Below are 22,891 nucleotides of genomic sequence, written 5' to 3'. Positions count from 1 at the left end.
ATAACTCTGGTCTGTTTTATTGCAAAAAAGCAAGGACCAACGTATTAATGAAATCACCAATTTGGAGAATGTGTTCTACTTACAACAAAATATGTATCAAACACAAAGAAATTGACATCTGCAATATGAACTCTATGTTTAAGAAAACTATTGTAAATGTATTATGTAATACACCAACACTATAATTGGGCTTATGCCTGTTGTGTTGATGGCAAATAAATAAATAAATTGAGTTTCTAGTGTTGAAAGTTAGCATCTTTCTTTAACCACATTTGTGTCTGGAAGATTTTATACTGCTATTTTAGAATCCACTATGTCTTCTTATGTAATCTTGCATTTTGTAATAAATACCCATGTTTTGGGTAGGTAAATAAAATTTCGGTATGTACCGGGTATTTACCCAATTTTTATTTACCTACCCAGTAGGTAAATACCCAAGTCCCATTCCTAGGTTTAAATGAATATCTTCAGTGTGATCTTTCTTTGTAATGTAATTATTAAGATTTCTTTGAATTTTGAAATATATAAAACAAGATACAATTTATATTTTCTCTGAAAATACACTTTGTTTTATTGTTACGTATATATTTTGTATTATATATATATATATTTAAATAATTGTATTATTAATTGTAGCGTTTCTCTTGTAATTATTATTATTATTAATTGTAATAGTAACTCTATCTCTTGACGAAGCCATGAACGCTAAGTTCTTACGGCGGAAAATGAAATAAATAAATAAATAAACACAATGGGCGGTGTTCAGAGACAATTCGTTAATCGATTCTTAGTCACCTACTATTTAGTAACATACTAGAAGTCTACTAAGGAAAGTGAACTTTTTGGTATTCAGAGTCTACTTTGAGTATTGCAAAAAAGTTGATTTGGGCACGATTAACTAATATTGCTCGAATACATCAGACGAGAAAAATAAACGTGGCAACTACGTAAAACTGGACGTGCACATGCGTAGCTTGTAAAAATGAAAATATCACCAGTTCTATTCCTGATATACATACATGAAGTGGAAGAAGCATTGATCAAAACAAACAGAGGGTTAGAATTAAGATTGCAAGGAAAAGAAAAAGTAAGAAAAATCCCTGGCACTCTATTTGCAGACGATGTGGCTCTGATGAGTACTAATATAGAAAATATTAAGGAAATGTTAGAAAGAGTAGTTAGGAAAGGAGAAGAAATTGGTCTAAAAATAAATGAAGAAAAAAGCAAGTTCATGGTTTTTAGTGGAGACATAGAGGATAAAAATATACAAGCAGGAAACATAGTAATAAGCAGGACTGAAAAAATAGAATTTTTACGAATCACACTTGAAGAAGGAGAACAATACTTAGTTGAACATGAGAAAAAATTGAAAAATAAACTACAAAAGTATACAGCAATTATAAAAAATAAAGCAATGTGGTCATACAATAGATATGAGGTGTCAAGAATACTATGGAAACAAGTAGCAGTACCGGCCCTAACATATGCAAATGAAGTAATAATATTAACGGAAAAAACCAGGAGTATTTTACAACAAGCACAAAATCAAATAGGAAGGTTTGCCCTAGGAGCAAATAAATTAAGTGCAAATGTAACAATAACAGGAGAGATGGGATGGAGTGATTTTGAAAAAAGAGAAGGTGTGAGTAAAGTAAAATATCTTGGAAGATTAAAATTTATGGAAGAAACAAGATTTGTAAAAGTGGTGCATGAGGCCACTAAACATATGAGAAAAGGGGAGAACACGAAATGGTTTAGGAGAGTTAGGAAATTAGAAAGAAAGTATGATCAAACTACCCGCTGGCATAGAGAAGAAAATTATAAAAATTGGGAAAAAATCACAGAAGAAACATTTAAAGAGAAAGCGCAGGAAAAGTGGTATGAAGAATTTGTTAAGAAGAGCAGTTTAAAAGGAATATACACACATAAAAAGCGTTATGAAAAAATAAATTATATGAACAATGATTTAGGAAGCATTTTACTTTCCAAAGCCAGGTCAGGGAGCCTTGAAACATGGGTAAGATTGAAAAAATTTAAAGAAGTGAACGAAAAATGTCAATTAGGTTTTAAAGAAGATGAAACATTCCCCAGTAGCACAGTTGATGGGCCGATGTCGATCAACATGGGAATTTTTGGTGGGATCGATGTCGCTGTCGATGACGATCGATGCAGAATGGCAAACATTTTTTCGACATTGGCCAATATCGGCAAATCTATGTCGATCGACATCGGCGTCGATGTTGATCTATGTGGGTCCCATGTGGATTCTTCCAGATCAATGTTGGCCCCACATTAATCCATGTAGCCCCATCTAGATCTGCCTTATATCAACATAATCGATCTTGGTCCCTGGTTGAACAATACCGGCCTATGTGGGATCAATGTCGGCCCATCTAGATCTGCCCCATACCCACATCGTCGTTCGAGCTCCCTAGTTGACCTATGTGGGATCTATGTTGAACCACCCAGATCTTCCCTGAACCCATATCTTCGTTCTAGCTCCCATAGTTGATCGATGTGGATCTATGTGGGATCCATGTCGGCCCATCTAGACCTTCTTTATACCCACATCGTCGTTCTAGCTCCCTGGTTGACCGATGTGGAATCTATGTTGAACCACCCAGATCTTCTCCATACCCACATCGTCGTTCTAGCTCCCATGCTTAATCGATGTAGCTCCATATGTTCCTTGTAAAAAGAACGGAGCTATTCAAATGTATTTGAATCGCCCAGTACTTTTCACAAGGAACATAGAATAGGCGACATTTCTGATCTTCCAGCTTCTATACACAATTGCGAAACGTACGAGCTCAGCCTATTTCTTTTCACACTAAATGATTAAATATGAAAGTTTTATTCAAACCTGAGTGCAGATATGTTCTTTTGTATTGCATGTTGTAGATCTGGGTTGGACCCATATAGAGCTACATCGGTTAACCATGGAAGCTAAAATGACAATGTGGGTATGGGGAAGATCTGGGTGGGAGATCCCACCCACATCGGTAAACCAGATGTGACCATATAATTTTTACAGATTTAACACCAGATGGATATGTCAACATATCAGATTTGAATAGGGCCATGTACTGCATCTCTGGCGCACGCTACATGCTTGTCTACCATTTTGGATTCAAGTTATGTTTTTCTAATGAAAATAGAAGAAAATGACATCGGATACATCAGACATTTTTTCAAAATGTCACTGGTGCAAGTAGTTTTGCCGCACTTCTATCTATGGCGGATCCAAGAGGGCGGTCGGACATTTAGCGTGTTTCAGAGATGCAGTATTTAGACTAAACAAAACAGTATATAATAAAAACATTTTCAGATTGAAGTATTCACATTTTTATTTTTTTTAAATAATTAAAATAAAATTTACACAAAACATATTCCCTAACTTTTTTGTTTTTCGTGAACTTCACTCATTGCATAGAGGTATATATTGTACAATTGTTTTGCTGTTTCCAACATAACGAATGGAAATAAATACTTTTAAACACGTAACTTATTATCATTAATATAGAAACAACATAAAAAATGAGTGAATCTTCTCTTGCATCAACTTAATAGTTACCAAACGTTGACACTGTCTCCACCATTTTATTTCATTCCATATGAAGAGTTCGCAGGAAGGACTATGAAGGGCACGTTTTAAAATGCTCAGAAAATTCTTTCTCAGCACCAAAATGTATAATTAAGATGGTGAAAACACGTCGTAATTCGCTCACGTGTACATTCGCGAGTGGACTACGCCCTATTTTCACCAACTATTTTGCATCTTTTGGTGTGGAGAAAATATTTTTTGAGCATATTCAAAATGTGACCTTCACTGTTCTTAACGCGTACTCTCCATATACATCATTGTTTCCTTCCACTGAAGAAGGAATCAGCTCTTGTTCCGCAACGTGTGGAAACTATTTAGTTTATTCAAAAAAGGGTTCACTGATAAGTGGCCATTTTCCTGACCCTTATGTCAATATATCATATGTATAATAAAATTAAACACGTAAAAATCATATACACTCTACGTCAACGAAAGCCACTGTAAATAAATTTATTTCAAACATCGAATTTTTCCGCTACACATCCCGACTAGGGAAACTAATATATAATCAAAGAAACTATGCAGATAATATTTATCTTTCTACTTAACCTGAAATAATTTAGAGAAAATTTAGGAAGTTCTTTTCTTCTGTAAATTATTAGTTTCCCATAAATTTTAACTTCTCAAAAGTTTTTTTTTTTTTTAAATCCCACTGTAAAATATCCGTTAATTCGCACACTGGTCTGTAGTGTGGACTCATCCCTTACACTTACACAGACAGCACGGAAGTTCGGAAAGCTCATTATATTCAGTAAAATATGGATGCCACTATAAAGTTTTAATTTGGATAGGTTCTTTGCAGTAAAATACAACATAAAACTTATAAAAATGTATCACTAGGAAATATTTCTGCAAATTAGCGAACTGAAAGTTACTGTGATAAATTAAAAAAAAAACTATTAATAACGGTTACTTTCATGAAGTTTATAATTCTCTTGTACTTTAACATATTATTGTCTACTATTTTATTTACAATAAGACATTTCGTTCATATAAGTTTGTTTATATCAGACACGCTGCTGAGGGTTGATCACAACTAGCCGCGGGACCGATCACCCCACGGCTTTCCCTTCGGGGTGACTCTGCAAGGTGAATTCAAGTGGTCCTTGGACTCTTGCGGGTTCCCCGCGGAACGACTGTGCATCTTCCCCTAAGTCTTGAGCCTGTTCTCTTCTCCGATTACATCTGTAGCCATCCCAATCTCGCGAACCACTTAAGACTTTCCCAATCCGTCGGACAATGTCGCTAGTTTGTATATCAGGAAATCGGAGTTGTACTGCTCCTGAAGAAGAAAAAATTGTAAAAACTCAATGCAATAATACTGTATCACCAGAAGGGACTACACATTTAAATAGCAAATGTCATCATTGAGAAATAACAGATTAATTTTGAAGTTACATAAATAAAATTCGAACGAAAATATAACTTTCTCCTAAAATACAAAGAAACCTTTTATACATTGCACAAAAAACATCCATTGTACGCATGAGCGCATTATTACGTGCCCGAAAGGCTAATCTAACAGGACATTGTCGTTCGGTGTCAAACAGAGGAAGTAGGGAGTGGAAAACGATATGTGGATGGCTCAGAATATCCACTCGTTTCAAGTCAAAAATTAAAAATTTACTTGCACGGTGCGATTAACAGAAAATTACAACTTCTTTCAGAGGCAAAAACAAGGAAAGCAATGATTTTATTTACCTGCGAATAACAGCGTTACCAATGCCCTAAAATGTCTACAAATGCCAAAAAACTCTAATTTTCTTAGTTTCATTTTTCTAGATTAACACATATTGGTCTCTGAACCCTCGATATATGACAGAAAAAAAATCTCCAAACACGAACTGCAGTAATAGAAACTGATGAATGAATATGACAAGGAACGCGTATAGCATAGCAGATACGGATCCATATGAAAGGAGAGTATCTAACGTATTATTGAATTATGTTTTGTCCTCTAGAATGACCTTTTACTCTGATGGTGATTCAAAATTTTTTTCATATTCCTGTAGTAAAATGATCACAACGAACAATAACACTTCCAGTTCCCTTACTACATATTGTTAAGGAATTCGATTCGATCCGAAGAGGAACTTGTCCTCGTAACTCTGGTATTGTTTGGGAGATATTACCGCAAGCTTTACTTTTACTAGGATAATGCGAGAATGGCACCTAAACAAAGGATTTCACTGGTAGTAATCCCCCTCCAAGATTCCTAAAAATATATACTAAAAAACGCCATACATCCGAAAGATGAAATTAGACTCTAGTATATATATATAACAAAATTCTTTAGGAACTCAGATCCTACACAGGCGAATCAGCGACACCATCGCGAATGGGGCTTTTCCTCAGTCTCATCCGTAAACGGCAGAATGCTAGGACCTAAAATTATTAGGGGCCCCGAACTACATCGTGGCGTGAATCTAGTGCACATATCTTGAAGTGAGGTCACTTTACTACCTGTTTAAACCATTCCATATTCGTCGCACGACAAAAATCGAAGGATAAATGTGTTGTTTCGACTTCATTAGACTTTTGTACGACGCATAGAAATTATATTTACAGTAAAACTTCTAACGGACATCTCAAAATAACGGACAGTTTTCAATTTCCTGGCAGAAATACATTGGGTGCAATGTGAAAATTACTTCTGAATAGCTGACATTCTCAATAACGGACGCGGATACTGAAAACTATTCCCCAGCGTCTATGTAGAACTTCCAACTAACGGACAGCCTGAAATAAAACTTTGTTATTTTCTTGAATTTCAAGCAATAATAGGCAGGATCGTTAATGTACCGCGCATTGTTGGATGTGATAATTGAACGCAAATGTCTCCATTTATTTGTTTTCGACATGCATTTAGTTTAGTATCCATTTTCAGCAAAAGTTTATTTAATCTTTGTCTGTTTGCCTTGCTGCAAGTTGTTAATTTCGAAGAGAAAGAGTATTTTGTCCGAACATAATACCATAGGAAAAAAAAAAAACACTGTATTAGCTCATTATTAAACAGAAAGACATTTTGCCTACGTTATGTTGCTTATACGAGTAGTACGTTAAGTTTATACTGTAGATTTTTTTAAAAATAATTCTTCTGTCAGTGTCGTTCGATCCCTAATCGTAATCAAATGCACAGGAACAGGCTGATTTAAATCATTGTATAACCATGTCGTACGTCGACATGCTGAGATCGAGAATTGCTGAGATCGTATTGCCCGTTTGTCTTACAAGTTCGCTTCCTGCAAAACCGTGACATCATCATAGTCACTGATTCCGCTTACCAAGGTGGAGATGGGTGCTAGAGAACTTCAAAGAAAGTATCCAGGACTTCCCGAATTCCCGAAAAGTGAAGGGACTTCTCAATTATTTGCAAAGCGCAGGCTTGGAGAATCCATGCACCTGTGGAAGTTGCCCTTAAACACTTAATTTTTATGAGAACCCGCGGATGGTTGGAAAGGTTGTAGAAGATGGTACCGGTATTGCCAAACAAGGCATAACTGTAGACATGTCTACGACACGAGGAAACCGTAAACCATCCTACCTTATGATTTTGTTGTTGAAACACGAAGGTGCTATACAGTGAAAGCAAGATTTTCGAACTAGTATTGGATTGCATTATTATTGGTAGTAGTAGTAGTAGTATTTAAGATCCAATATGGACACCTAAATTATAAGTCCTAAGAATTCACAGTCCAAACTGCTAACGCTAGAGAAATAGTTGATTCGATTTTATTTTATTTGAAACTGCATTATTAAGAATACGTCACAATCAGCTTTAGATTAAAAAATAAGTAAAATACATAAAAATAAAAAATACGTCATCTCCAATCCAGTTTGGCTGATGTACACTCATGTCCAAAATTATTGTCGCATGTCTATAAATGTTGTTGTAGGAATATAATTTGATAACGCATTCGCCCGGTATTTCTTATAATGCTAGTATGTGTATAATCGGCAAAGACATGTATGTGGCAAACTTCATGTCAAAAGAGCATTAAATAAGAACAATAAAACGAAAATAAAACTTTCTTGTCCATTTAGCAACATTTTGTTTTACTCATTCTAATTTTCGTATTTGTAATTTGTTTCCTGTGAAATTTACCTCAAATATACGTTTTCCGATTATACACATAGTATTAAAAGTACCCTGCAAAATCATTATCAAATTATATTCTTACAAGAAGACAGTTATAGATATGCGACAATTATTTTGGACATGAGTGTACATGTACGCAGCAATATATTATAGGCTCATGACATATCTCATAAAAGAAGTCATACCTGTTCTATATAAAAATGTATGTTAAAAGAATGTGCATTGCGTGCGAAAGGACTCTTCAAAGGCACCGAAAAGCCGAAGTGTAAGTCATTGTTGGCTTACCATCACCTTGTAAAATTAATTTTGTATGCATTGCTGAATTTTGAAACATGCATTTTTGCAATAGAACACCAACGACTTCCTTTATGAGATATGAAGCTGCACTCTCTACGTTGGTTGGACAGTGTTTGAATTTTAGGCTTCTGAAATTTATTTTCCCACGCTTTCGACGGCCTGCATCTCCCAACCTATTGATCGGTATGCACATGTCACAAAGCATTTTCTTGTTTCCATGTCAGGTACCCACCCCTACATTGTTTGGTACGCATTAATTTAACAACCTGTACATCCGAAAAAGCATCTGGCCACACGAGATCTATTTTTAAAGAATAAAAGTTTTCTTTTTAAACAATACCTGAAGGATATTTACAAATACTTCGTGTCAATACGAACTTAAGAATACCACTCACCAATTTTGAAGCCATCTCTCTGTCTTAAATCTTCTTCTAAATTATGAACCACAGACAAACTGCGTAAAGGGAGCTTGTCAGCTAGCAGGTTTGCATTTTCTATAGATTGCAAAGCTTCTTTACCACTACAGGGAACTTGGTGCAGCTCATATATTTTGGCTTCCATTTTATCAACTTTACATTTGAGATGTTTCATATCTAGCTGGATTCTCTGCAGTAACTGGAATATTTTTTCAACGGCTGAAATATCAAAAGAAAGAAAAAAATACTAAATTAATACAAGACCAAGGAGGCAATGGTACACATTGTTTGAAATATTTTTTATTCTACCTTAAGATCGTGTGTGCCGCAACTACCATTAACAAAAGTCATCTAGGTTCTGACCGGCACATATCTCATATTGACCCTGAAGTCGATACCCACAGCAACATACGGGATGAATTTTAAATCACATATTGATAAAGCTTCATAATTAATGCATAAGCAGTTTTATTTTTATTTTTTATTTTTTTTTAAGTCTATTGCAAGAAAATTACTAATTGCTGTTTGAGGGCTTTCCTAATCATTACACCACATTCGGGTCAATTTTATATGTCTGTAGAGCACTTCAAGTGTCCTAATGGAATAAAATAGCCTGCTCGTGTCAATATCTAGGCATTCTACCGTCTTCTGCTGAGAAAGGTTACTGCAAAAACTCCTGTTGCGAGAGAATGCAGTTACATTTGATATTTCAACTTTCAAATTAATGTAGTATAAGAATGATATGCTCCAATGTTTCTCTGCAGAACCTCCGTATATGGAACAATGTCTAAATATCGATACTAGCAGAGTAACGGTTTCAAATGGGGTGCGAGGAATGCTTAACATTCAAAGAACGTTGATCGCGTCTCTGTGGTGTGACAATTATGACACCTGAACGGAATTTGCCTAATTTGGGTTCGTTTGAATCTCAGCCAGAGCAACAATAAAAACTTAAGTGTGTGTTGGTAAGCAAGCGAAGAAACCAGAAGCGCCACGAGAGGGCATATCGGTGTGTCGACTTGTCTGCTACCTGCCAATTTTGTCTGCTACCTGCGCACAGGCAGTAAGAAAAAACAAATGACTAACAAGACGCTGTTTTGTACAAAAATATAAATTTTTCTGTTTCATGGTACAAACTTTATATCGTCAACCCGTCGGTTTAGCATTCAAAAGGTTGGGAGTTTAATCGCTCCTAACATACGCTTGCCCACAAGCCTCCTCTAATATGGAACAGAATAGTTCCAAAGCAACCATTCCAACAGGATGCGCTGCAAAACAAAATGTGATAAAACTAGAATTACAGATTATATGTTCTGAATTTTAAAGCCAAGAAGTACTTCCATTACGAAAGGAACGCCGGATCTAGAAATACTTTCGGAGATCTTAAACACTAAAGGTTTCACTGTAAAAAGTAAATCTTAGTATGATATATATGTTTTAAAATGTAATTAGTACGAAATTTATATTAGTTACACAAAAATCTATTTTTGAGGAAGAGAAGGGTTCGGACCCCCCCCCCCCTTCCTTCGCACGGCTTGGAACATAACAATTTCAATTTTCAAGCATAAGTTTTACCATAATTTCGTTTTTCATTAACAAAAATTGGTGATAATCTCGGAGACTACTAGGTCAAGGCGGCCACACTAAGTGGTCGGAGAATATCGATGCATTGACTACGTGCTGCCACACTCTCGAGCTAGCAGGGTTCAAAATGTCTCTAAAGAAGCAATATAGTCTTCATTTTGTTTGGTTATTTAATAATGACGACACACGTAAGTAAGCTTAGCAATACAGTTTAATCTTTGGATACTTACTACTGCCAATTCCTAAACGAGCTGATGTGAAGGTACTGTCTGTATCTGCACATGAAGTAGTGGCAACTGACAACGCTGACATTCTGCATGGAGTTTGGATTTGGGAGTGGGATGGTAAAGGTCCATTTGGACTTTTACGATGTGATGCAGACGAGCAACCTCCGTTTGAATTGTGCACCATAGATGATACGTTTACCTCCGCAATTCCTCCTATAGATACTCCAAGCGACTCTGAAAGCAAGTGATGAAATTATACAAACATCCAGTTTTTACTAGACTGTTAGGTACACAATAAGCAGGTGACAACTTATGGTTTTAAAAGCATGTTTAAAATGTTACAATGATTACATCCAGTATTCTATCTGTAGGGGGATGGCTGGAACTTTCTCCTCTCTGTTTCTCGAAATACCTCTCAACCTTGGATATGGTGGAAATAAACCCCACTTTTTTGAGCTATTGATGAATTTATCCCCCTCTCCGGAAATCGCAGAAATCATACACTGATTACATTAACTCACAACATTAAAAGATACTAACGCTGTTTATCTGCTTGTTTGATCTTGTCCTAAATAGACTCCATATCATAATTAAATGAATATTTAATGTGTACGTTATTTTTTCATTTATTTATTTATTGATGTATACTCATAATAGAGCCAATTTAACGACACAGTTTGCATTACGAGCCCGGTTTTTCTGTAGTTAACAATCATGAGAAGATAGCATTTATCCGATAAAAGGCGAAAGTATTAACAACCTCGTTAAAAAAAAGAAGAAAAACAACTAGCAAGCCTTTCATAGAAATAAATTACTTGAGACTAGATCTGAGTCTGAATGATTTGTTACGTAAGACTTGCTTGAATATAGCAAGTAGCCAATTTTGGACGCCAAATTGAAAAACTTGTTTATAAAAATAAACAAACTAGACATCTTATTTTTAGTTGTTAGGGCTTCTCACTCCAAGCTTGTTGTACACAGCGACATACTCGTAATCACCGCACACACACATTAAACCATCATTACCGTCCTGTTTTTCAGTTAAACAATCATCAACGTTGGTTTCATGGATTGAATGCACACACACATTTTCGTCTACTGGAACACGGGTAACAACAGGTGCATTAATTATCCTACGTACTTTTTCCTCTATCACAAGTTCATTTAACAGACGTTTTGTCCTCCTTTTAAGAGTTTTAGATAACGACGATCTGTTACCCGACATAATGGATCCTAAAGACGAAAGATAAAACATTACGTAAGACATAGTCGACCGTAAAGACGAAATTCTTTATACTAATTACTATCATTAGAACATAAATTAATGACATAGGGAAATAAATGCGACGCAAGCCTAAAAAAAAGTTAAAATGTGGTTTAACTGAGCATCTAGTGACGGGTATATAGCTCTTGCTGCAGTGAAATCATAACCGCGTCCAAACTGACCCCCCCCCAAAAAAAAAAAATAGAACTCGAATCCTTGATCACGCACACAAAATGCCATATGCTATTTACTGTACTTACTCAGGAGACTTGAACAAAGAAAACCTACAATTTATGACCAAGGTCGGGTGTTCAGTTGACATGTAGTTAACGTCAAAGTGCAGTTCTCATTAATGTTCACTGTCCTTTAAGACCTTTATTGGCCGAGCGACAGGGTTGGCAAAAACCATGTTTTTTATTGAAAAAAAAGTTTTTTTTGTTTAAACCACGATTTTTTGATTTAAATAATTTGCTCTATATATTCATATCATATATGGACAGAAATATGTTTGTTTCGCCTTGATGTTATTATGCAACAGCCGGGTTATGCTAGAAGGGGTCACATAAGCTTAAAGCGGAATAAAAACTGCTTCTCGAGTTACATCCGAGATAAATTGTCCTCCATTTGAACTCGGAACCAGGACTAATTGGCCACAAATGCGATACGTCTGCCGACTCACTCACGAAGGAACCCTGATAAAAATACGTTGTACTGATCTTTACATGCTTCTTAATATAACTGTCAAGAATCATTTCAGAAGGACAAAAAGATAAACAGTTGCACAAGTGAAACCATTATACAGAATTAAATATGGACAATTTCAAAGTACTACGGAGTACAGAAGATCTAATTTAGTTCCAGTTAGTTAACAACGACTTTTATTGGTCCAAATTAAAGAAATACGACGACTTAATTTGCATATCAGTAAGAAAAGTAAATAAAGATCAGGGTTTGAAAAAACCAGGGATTTTCTGAAAAAGCCCAACCCACCATGGCCCATATGGGTTTTTTCCGGTTTTATTGGTTTTTTTCAGGTTTAATTGGGTTTTATCAAAATATTTCAATGTCTTTGGGGTAAAAGTGTTAAAATATGATTTATATTTCAAGATTATCATTGTCACAACTTGCAACAATTTTCTATTCACTGCTGTTTTGAAAAAAATTGCCGCCATTTTGAAATTTTACGTTGGATCATCGCCAAAATATATACAGCTAATTCAAAGTACCTCGTGCTTCTACTCTAAAAATTTCGACTTAAAAGACCGAAAATTGCGCTTTGTAGCGTGCATACCCGCTATTTTGAAAAAAATAAATTGACTCCATTTTGAAATTTTACGTTGGTATGCCACCAAAATCTACACAGGAAATTTAGAGTGTATCGTGCTTGTACTCTAAAAATTTACACTTAAAAGATCAGAAGTGATTCCCTGCAATATGTGTGGTACAAGCAGACGAACGAACAAATGCAGATTGAATCATCCCAGAAGCCTCAGTAACGTTTGCCAAATATGAACACCAAATATATTAATTTAACAGCGTAAAATAAATGATTTTTATTGTTGAAGTTAACTTTCAATACCTTGTGCGTTCAATTACAGGAATGTCACGAGCACTTGTTGCAAGAAGGATCTTTCCAGAAAATTAATTTAGGACCATTAAGAAAGATATAATCCATATTTTATAAAATAAACTAGCTTTTGGCTAGCTGCATTTCTTTCCCTATTTCAACTATTTAAAAGATAAGATTTTGTATCCCAAGAAAACTCCCATTTAAATAACAAGGGAATTTCTTCATCACCCGTTAGACCCCTAAAAATATTAAAAATATTCACTTTTGGCTATTTTCCTGTCGGTTAGTCCTGGAATGCTATAATCATGCCGGAAGGGCCTAAACATTTTGGGGTGTAGAAGACGTCCCATATAAATAACATGGGAAAGATTTTTCAGTTCCCCATAAAACCACTCTACGGTTGGAAATTTTTATTTCTGATTTTTCACTTAGGTAACGCTTACAAAAACGTACAAGCATACCGAATTTAAAGATTTTATTAGAATTCTAAGTACCGGTACCTAAAAAATGAGATTATGTTTTTTTTTAAAGGCCCATTTAAATAACATTGGGAAATTCTTCATCCACTCTTTAGACCCCCTCAAAATTAAAAAAATATTCACTTTTGGCAATTTTCCTGTGGGTTTGTCCCGAAAAGCTACAATGATGTCAAATTTAACCATTGTAGCCCTACAGGAAGTGCTCAATAATTTGGGGGTGTAAAATGTGTTCCATATAAAAAACATGGGAAGGATATTTCAGTTCCCTATAAAACCACTCTAAAGTTGGATTTTTAAATTTTTACTGATTTACTTAGGTTCTGCTAAGAAAACGTACAAGCATACCGAATTTCAAGTTTTTATTCCAATTCTAAGTACCCAAAACATGAGATTATAGGTCCAAAAAAGGCCCATTTAAATAACATGGGGAAACTTTTCATCCCATCTTTAGAACCCTTAAAAATTAAAAATATTCACTTTTGGCAATTTTTCTGACCGTTAGTCCCAGAAAGCTACCATCATGCCAAATTTAATCATTGTAGCCCTACAGGAAGTGCTCAATAATTTACATCAGCTCATGTAGTTTTATATATAGTTAGGATGTTTCAGAATGTCTTAAAGGAAATTAAATATCTTACACCATAAAATAAATAGTTATATTGTTGAGGTATTCAGTTCCGATGCTTTGTGCGTTCAATTGGAGGAATTTCCCGTGAACTTCTTTCGGGACGTTTTTTTTTTTTCCTCCTCCCTCGAAAATGCAGCTCCCTTTACTGTACATCGAAACTTCCACTAGTACGAAAGTTCGAATTCAGCACTTAAAATAGTAAGGGGTACGTAGTTTTCGGAACTCTGAGCATCGAGTTTCTTAAATTTGACGAATTTTTACGCTTTTGTTGGTGTTGATTCTACAGAATGCTTATTTGAAGAGTACCTACAAATAACTGCACTAAACTGTTGTTGTTGGAAAACTAAATTTTATTGAAGAATACTTGTGTTACCATCAAAGGTAAGAAATAATAATAATAGTTTTACTAATGCACTACATGTTTACTGGTAGTACCGGCATCTATGGCTTTAAACGCGTCAAACGTATAAGGGACAACGTTCCTCGGCGTCGCCGAGTTGGCGAGCACACGATTCACGGAAAGTATTTTCTAAAATATAAAATTGCTTTTTTTTTCTTCCTTCAAATAGGCTATAAGCATAATCCATACATTAATTTGTTACTTAATTATCTCAAGCCAAGGTAAGGGTTTTTTATTCATTCAGTGCATTCAGAACTTGATAAAGGTCTTATGTTGAATGTTGTATACCTTAACGGGAAAGCATTCAATTCGCCCAAGGAAAGTTCAAAATCTGATAAAAATCACTTTCAATGTGATCATCTTGGTTGTATCAGTAATATATTAAGAAAAAGCTCAAAAACCCAGGTGGGTTTTTTCAGGTGGGTCCAACCCGAAAAAACCCGGTGGCTTTTTTCGGGCTGAGCCCACTTGGGCAAACCCTGATAAAGATACAAATTATTTGAGTCCAGTTTGGCTCAGACTCATTTATACATAAATAGATACCAAAGATACTTCTCATTTCACTAAATGCCTCTCGTGGGGTATGTAATCCCCCCCCCACACACACACAAAGTACGGCATTTCGATGTAATTTATCAATAGTAAACATTGAAACGAAACAATATTTAGAATTTTTCTTTGATTGTAATTACATAACAATAATACCAACTACAAAAAAATCACAAAACAAACATTTATAAACTTATGCAAAAAAAAGTTGCTTTTGTAGCATAATCATTTTGAATAATGAATGGGGAATTTAGATCTGAATATAATACGAATAATATACGGGAGTGAAACGTGATAACCCACAAATGTGTGTTCATCAAGATTTTACAAACACTTACACTTTTACGAACATTTTTCGTTTTTTGGTTTAAACTAGTTGGTTTTTTTGAAAAAAAAAAAAAGCTGGTTTAAGCCTTGGTTTAAACCAGCCAACCCTGCCGAGCGAAGTGACGATGCCCAGAAAATGAAAACGGGGGTGCTCTAAAAATGAACAGTGACGAATTCGAATGCAACTTTAATGTATTTTTATTGGCTGAAACGAAAGGTCAATCTGGTCGCGGAAGAAAATCGGACCAGGGGGAAGGGTAAGATGGTTCTGATCGGTGCTCTGCACGAAGCCAGGTCTTTGACTCGAAGGTCTCTGGACAAGGTGAACTCATGGTGCTTGTCTTCAACGGGATGATGATGACGTCCTAAGAATGGGACTTACAGTTTATCGAGGGATCCTCAACTCTTGTGTCCCCAACCGGCAATTGAACCTGAGACTCCTTGATTCCAAGACGACGAGCTTATCCACTCATCCACAGAGGGCACAGAAGGGGGTATAATCCCCCTTCAAAAGGGGTGTATCCCGCGTGAAACTCCAGGTCCCGTCCTTGGAAGCTCAACAACTTGTTCAAAACGTTAACTTAATTCACTCACACTCAATTACTATTCAAACAAGTTTTCCCAGGGCAACGTTCTCACTTATTTGCCAAGATCAAATTCAATGACTTTTCTAAGTTTTACACGTCACTGCTCAGAACTTCCAGTTACCCCAGTACGATAGATATTTGTACTTGTGTGTAGATACATAAAAACATATCTTTATGAACAGAAACATAATACCAAGAAAAAAATAAGGTAGCGAATGTTGCATGGAAATAAAGATAGGTCTACATCAGAATATTTCACTGTACTGTTTCCTTAACTTGTTTCATGGCTGGCACATCAGCCTGTAAGTTATTTCAAAAGAGATCTGACCAACCTAGCTAGCTTTTTTTTTGGGGGGGGGGGCAATTCTAGTTTCTAAGTGACAATCACAGGCTAAGTAACCTACGTGTGAATCTGTATTTTCATGGCCAATTCTAGTTTTCAAATGGCGGTTACAGGCAAACCAACGTAGTGGCAGACAGAAACTAACCTAACATGACCTAACCGGCAAGACCTTATTTTGATTAGTTATTTACTCATGGGAAGGACAAAAAGAAGGGATCGATCCTTCAGGTAAAACTAGGATTTGGACAGGATGTGGCCCTGGCCTTTCAAAGAACGTACTATCCCGGCATTCTCATTGTGGGGCGGAGGAAAGCCTCAGTCAGGCCTGCGCGGGATTCCAACCCACGCTCGAACTGCCAAAGTGCTGCGTGACAGGCGGATGCTCTTCCCCTACACCAACAGCTGGATTCAAGATCTTACGTTGCGCAGAACAGCGAAAGTATGCGCTCACCTAAAGTTTATTAAGTACAAGGAGCAAAATAGTAAATTAACTTACTTAAAATGGAGTTACAAGTTATATTTATCAACACTGTGTCCCTTGTACTTAACACAAATCAGTTGTGATGCGTGTGCATCTACCACTGTTTTATACAAAGTAAAATCTTGCTGATCTTAACCTAACCTGAAACTATCCGAAAATGTGCCAATTCGGTAGTCAATAGCTCGATAGTACCTCCATTTGTCATAATCTGTCAATTTAAAGTACTTTTTAACGCATTTTTTTAAAGTAGTAAATAAACTTGTTCCAATGTTTGGCCGTCTCGGCCTGAGCCTCCTCCTATGCTTGAAGACCATAAATCAAAATTATTCACGACTAAGTATAGTGATATCTACACATGTTTGCACCTGTAACAACAAAACCAGTACCAGATTTCTTGCATCGAGCGCGGACTATAAACTAGCCAAAATTTATTTGGAACAGTTTATGTGGATCTCTTTATCTATAGTCGACATCGTTCATGCAAATCAAAGATAAAATATGCATTCTATTAATGGAAGAAAAATAATTTTAATACTCACCTTCAATAATAGCCTGCAAACAGGTTACTAATAATACAAAGGTAACGTCTAAATGTACAGTTGTAAAAGATGCCTCTAGAGCTTTGAACACATTTCAGTTCTCCAACGTAAGTTTTAGTTTAGCTATGGGGAATGGATTGCTTGAAATGCACAGTGAGGATAGCCAAATGTTGTTTGCAGCAAAAGAGATGCTTCACAATTTGGGGCGTACATCAGTGACACTAGTAAATCTTAATAGTGAAAAGCCAGTACATAACCAAACATGTAACTTTAAAAAAAGGAGTACAGATACATCTACTGAGAGTTCGCAATCCATGGCTTTCTTTGATGGTAACGCAGAAGGCAATGAAAACGTTCCGGAACACAACAAAAGAAACGCAAAAGTTATCCTCCCAATTTCTCAATGCATGACACCACAAAAGAAACATACACATTCAACAATAGGCGCCCCAAGTAGTAGTACGCGTGTGACCAATCGACAAAGGCGATTACCCGAGAAACTCAGGAATAATGATTTTTTATGCGACGAGACAATAATATCACTTATAAAGTAGTTAATGGGGAACATGTATCTAAGTTTGATGAAAATCTAAGCATCAAAGAGATAACAAATGCTCCACTCATCGACACAGATACCTCTTCTAGGTCAGTATGCTATCAATCAAACCAATATAATACAGTTGAACTAAAGGTACTACATCAGAATATACAATCCATTAGAAATAAAATAGATGAACTAGACATACTAATCAGAAACGACACTGAGCTGATGAACCCAGATGTAATTTGTATTACCGAACACTGGTTGAGGGAAGATGAAATAGAGTATACAGTCCTACCAAATTATATATGTGTTGGTGGATTTTGCCGGACATTCAGTAGGTGCGGTGGTGCTTTAATGTTTGTGAGAAAAATATTAAAGTATAAGGTAAAAAACAACAGCATGTATCTGAATGAGGAACAGACATTTGAACATGCAGTAATAGAAATCGAAAAATCAGGACATAGGTTCATTATAATAGTCATGTATAGAACACCTGACAGCTCCTTTCCCCGTTTTATTGAAAAATTAGAACAACTGTTAACTCTAGTTAAGAAAGAAAGTAAACCAATCGTATTATGTGGCGACCTAAACATTGATTTCCTGACACCATCAAATCACCTAACATTATTATCAAACACTTTGCAATCCTTCGGCCTACAACACACTATAAACACTCCAACCCGCATTACAGAAAACTCAGAATCTTGTATAGATCAAATTATAATAGATAATGAAACTACTTCCTTTAAAGCAAATAATCTTAACACATCACTCTCCGACCATAATGCAGTTCAAATAAACATAACACTTCAACCCCAAGATCGGAAAATTGATAGAAAAGAATGTAAGTGGGCAAGAAACTTTCATGAAACGAACGTGGAGTACTTTCAATATCTTCTTAGCAAGGAAGACTGGACGGACACACTACTAGAAAATGACGTAAACAATAAATACAGACAGTTCATTAATACAGTTAGGCACTATTTCGAAATAGCCTTTCCACTTAAAAAGATAAAGGTATATTCTCACAAAACTAGATGCAACTGGATAACACGAGGCATAATTAATTCCTGCATGAGAAAGAAACAACTACATACAATTGTAAAAAGGACGAATAATAGGAAACTAAAAGAATATTTTAATAAATATAGGAGTATTCTTAAAGGTGTAATAAAAGAAGCAAAGAAAATGCACACATCAAATAGGATATCTAAATCTGATAACAAGAACAAAACACTATGGCAAGTAGTAAATGAACAATCAACCGCATCAAAAACGCAAAAAATAGAAATTAAAAAAATAATTCAGCATGGCCGAGAAATAACAAATAAACAACATATTGCAAACCTACTTAATGATTTTTTTGCCAACGTTGCGAAAACATACTCAAATTCTGAGTCTGAAAAGACTAACAACATAAAATTATCTAGTAATTCTTTATCTATATACTTAATACCTACCACAGAGTTAGAAATAAGATCGATTATTAAAAAAATGAAGACGAAAAAATCTTCTGGGCCCGACGATATTCCTTATTACTTGCTTAAAATGTGTGCCGAATATTTTCTTATACCGTTGACTGATATATGCAATTCCTCTCTTGAAACGGGAACATTTCCAGAAGATCTTAAACTCGCAAAAATAAGACCTATACACAAAAAAGGATCAACTACTGACCCAGGAAATTATCGTCCTATCTCTATTCTATCTGTTTTCTCCAAAATTTTAGAAAAAGTTATGTATAACAGATTGGTGCCCTTTTTGGAAAAGAATAATATCTTCACGAAGAGCCAATTCGGGTTTAGGAAGTGCAAATCAATTAACAATGCTGTAGTTGCTTTTCTAAGCGATATATATAAAGCGAGAGAGAGAAGAAATAAAATATATGGAATTTTTCTGGATCTCACAAAAGCCTTTGACCTTGTTAATCACAAAATTTTATTGAATAAATTGCATAGTTATGGTATTAGAGGTCATGCTAATTTATGGTTCCACTCCTATTTGACTAACCGCATGCAATATGTAGAAATAGGTCCAACCAAGTCAGAGGTAAGACACATTAGGCACGGAGTTCCACAAGGATCAATATTAGGTCCTATACTTTTCCTTATCTACATTAACGATCTTCCTAATTATATAGTTCCAAACAAAAGCGTACTTTTTGCGGATGATACAAATATTTTAGTTGAAATTCCAAATAACATTTGCTCCGAGGAAATCATATTTAAGAACACGACAGATAAAATTACAGAATGGATAAAAGCAAACCAACTTAACTTAAATGCAGCGAAAACAACTATAATGAGTTTCAATGAAGGAAAACTGAACTCTCTAAATATACATCAAATACGTATAGACGGGGAACTCATACAGGTATCTGACTCTTGTAAATTTTTAGGGATAAAATTGGACTCTAAGTTAACATGGGACGATCACGTGAATGATTTGTTGAGGAAACTAAGTGCAAAAATATATCTTATACGTAAAGTTAGTAAGATTCTAACTACAGAAACATTGAAAACAATTTATTTCGGATTGATTCAGTCAATTCTATCGTATGGAATCATTTTTTGGGGTAATACCTGTTATGCAAAGAAAGTGTTTACTATGCAGAAGAAAATGTTACGAATAATGTTATCAGTCCCGTTTCATACACCAAGTAGACCACTGTTTCAGAAACTTAAAATATTACCATTGCCGTGTATATATATTCTAGAAACAACATCATTTATACATATGAATAAAAGAAACTTTCAACTCAACTCGGACCTACACGAATACAACACAAGAACAACCAATCATATTCATATCCAAAATTTCCGTCTAACAAGAACTCAAAATTCGTTACACCACATAGGAATAAAACTTTATAATAAATTACCAGATCGTGTCAAACGAATGCCAAACTTGCAGTTTAAAAGACACCTCAAGTTACTGTTACTCAAACATCTTTTCTATGGTTTAGATGAATATCTTCACTGTGATCTTTCTTTATAATGTAAATATCAAAATTTATTTGAATTTTAAAATATATAAAACAAGGTAAATTTATATTTTCTCTAAAAGTACACTTAGTTTGTTTTATTGTTGCGTATATATTTTATATTATTACTTTATATATTGTATTATTATATATTATTTTTTTAATAATTGTAATACTAATTGTAGCGTATCTCTTGCAATTATTATTATTATAACTTGTAATAGTAACTGTATCTCTTGACGAAGCCATGAACGCTAAGTTCTTACGGCGGAAAATGAAATAAATAAATAAATAAATAAATAAATAAATACGATTTCGTCGAATTGATGGTAAAACCAAAACAAACAACAGTCATAAGTATATTTCCTGCTTTTCCCTCGCTTCGCACCGCTTGTGGCGCCATACGGTGTTATGGTTTTAAAACTGTGAACAGTTGACAAACAATCTGCGTACTCCGATCGACATCGATTCGACATAGATCGAGGCCGAATCGAAAAATTACTTTTTCAAATAATTGCCACAGAACCATCAAAATGTTAATTTCATGTGTTTCAAATTTATTCATTGTAAAAAGGAAATGTTTCCATGCTTTTTTCTTTTTGGTGGGCAAGCCTATTTATATCCCACGTGGGACTTATATCGGTAAATCAACATCGGCAAGCCCACCAAGTTCCCACGTGGGACCCATATCAGTAAATCAACCTCGGCAAGCCCACCAAGTTCCCATGTGGGACCCATATGGGAACTTGGTGGGTTATTGTGGGCCAGTTTAGATCCACGACGCCGACATTGGCCGATGTCGCACAAATATGGGTCCCACGTCGGCGTGCTACTGGGGTTAGAACACTTATTGCTAAAATGTGAAGAAACCCAAAAAATCAGGGAAAAATGGAAATGGATCGATGAAATGAATGAGGAAGGAAATTTGGTTAAATTAGGTTGGAGGCTAGGCTTTAATGTAAATGGAAGGGAACTAAGTGAGAAAGAAGTAGAAAAAAACAAAGAACTTCTTGAATTTTGGTGGAAAAAGAAAATGGAAAACGTTAAACGAGAAGAAAAAAAAACAGTACTTTTATTTTTTTTCTTTTGTTCAGGATCCAAACTTCCGAAGAGAAGGAAGGAAAATACCTTGAACCTGAACCTGAACCTGAATATGAAACACGAATTACGAACCGAAATGTAGTGATGGGCTGAATCGAATTCTTTAGCGAATCGAATACGTATTCGAATACTGTACAAACGAATCGAATTCGAATACTACGAATACACCATATTTTATATATATATATATCGGCCATTCCACGTAAATATGAGCCTCAGGACAGAAAATTGTTTTAAATATATTTTGCTCGTTATTTATATAAAAATGACCAGAAAGGTTCAAAATTTACTATGCAGATCGATTTCTTGTTAAAACGTTTTAGTTTTTGTCTTTTTGAGCGATTGAAATTCTATGCTGTACGAAGCCAGTCGAAGGGAGAATTTACCAACAATATTGGACACCCCTAAACAACACATGATAAGCATTTGATTCAGTTGCACTGCGATGTAGACAAGCACGTACACCTTAGGAACTGAAGCTCAGAAGTTTTAAAGCTGTTGGTATATTAAGTAGTCTAATATTTGACTACTTTTGATACCAATGTAATTATGTAACGCCCGTTACAAAAAAGATATATTTTTTTCTATACAACTTGTACTAAAAGTCAGAAGTAGTCTATCTTTTGCAGAAGTAAAAATGAGCACATGGGCAATACAACAAGAAAATGAATATCATTATATTTATAATTTAATAGACAAAAACTGCGTAACGGGTGTTACATTGCCAATGTAACGGGTGTTACACGTTAATTGTTAGCTTGGTTTAAAAGTGATGTTTTGTGCACTTAGGCTAGCTCTAAGGCTCTAAATAGGGAATTTGAAGTTAGTCAAGTTATAGAGGGTCCTCTTCTGAGACATAAATTACGGTA

The 22,891-nt window shown here is 35.3% G+C and overlaps 1 protein-coding gene across 3 annotated transcripts; it reads right to left on the bottom strand.

Moving 5' to 3' along the window:
- Positions 1-3,329: 3,329 nt before the first annotated feature.
- On the bottom strand, positions 3,330-19,019 carry LOC145694319 (uncharacterized). 3 transcript variants are annotated; one of them, XM_081770412.1, is made up of 4 exons: positions 17,395-19,019; positions 10,231-11,460; positions 8,396-8,635; positions 3,330-4,886 (listed from the first exon to the last, which is right to left on the bottom strand). In XM_081770412.1, the coding sequence occupies exons 2-4, from the start codon at positions 10,409-10,411 to the stop codon at positions 4,657-4,659; spliced, it is 651 nt and encodes a 216-aa protein (XP_081626538.1). In that variant the 5' UTR covers positions 10,412-11,460; positions 17,395-19,019; the 3' UTR covers positions 3,330-4,656. The 3 variants fall into 3 exon arrangements, with proteins under 3 accessions (XP_081626538.1, XP_081626539.1, XP_081626537.1); XM_081770413.1 differs by having other exon boundaries at positions 10,231-10,461; XM_081770411.1 differs by lacking the exon at positions 17,395-19,019 and having other exon boundaries at positions 10,231-12,659.
- Positions 19,020-22,891: the final 3,872 nt, after the last annotated feature.

Source organism: Thermobia domestica, chromosome 9 (genome assembly GCF_964235325.1).
Source record: "Thermobia domestica chromosome 9, izTheDome1.hap1.1, whole genome shotgun sequence".
Classification (NCBI taxonomy): Eukaryota; Metazoa; Arthropoda; class Insecta; order Zygentoma; family Lepismatidae; genus Thermobia; species Thermobia domestica.
Note: the sequence above shows the minus strand (reverse complement) of the source record. Positions and strands in the feature narration are given on the sequence as shown.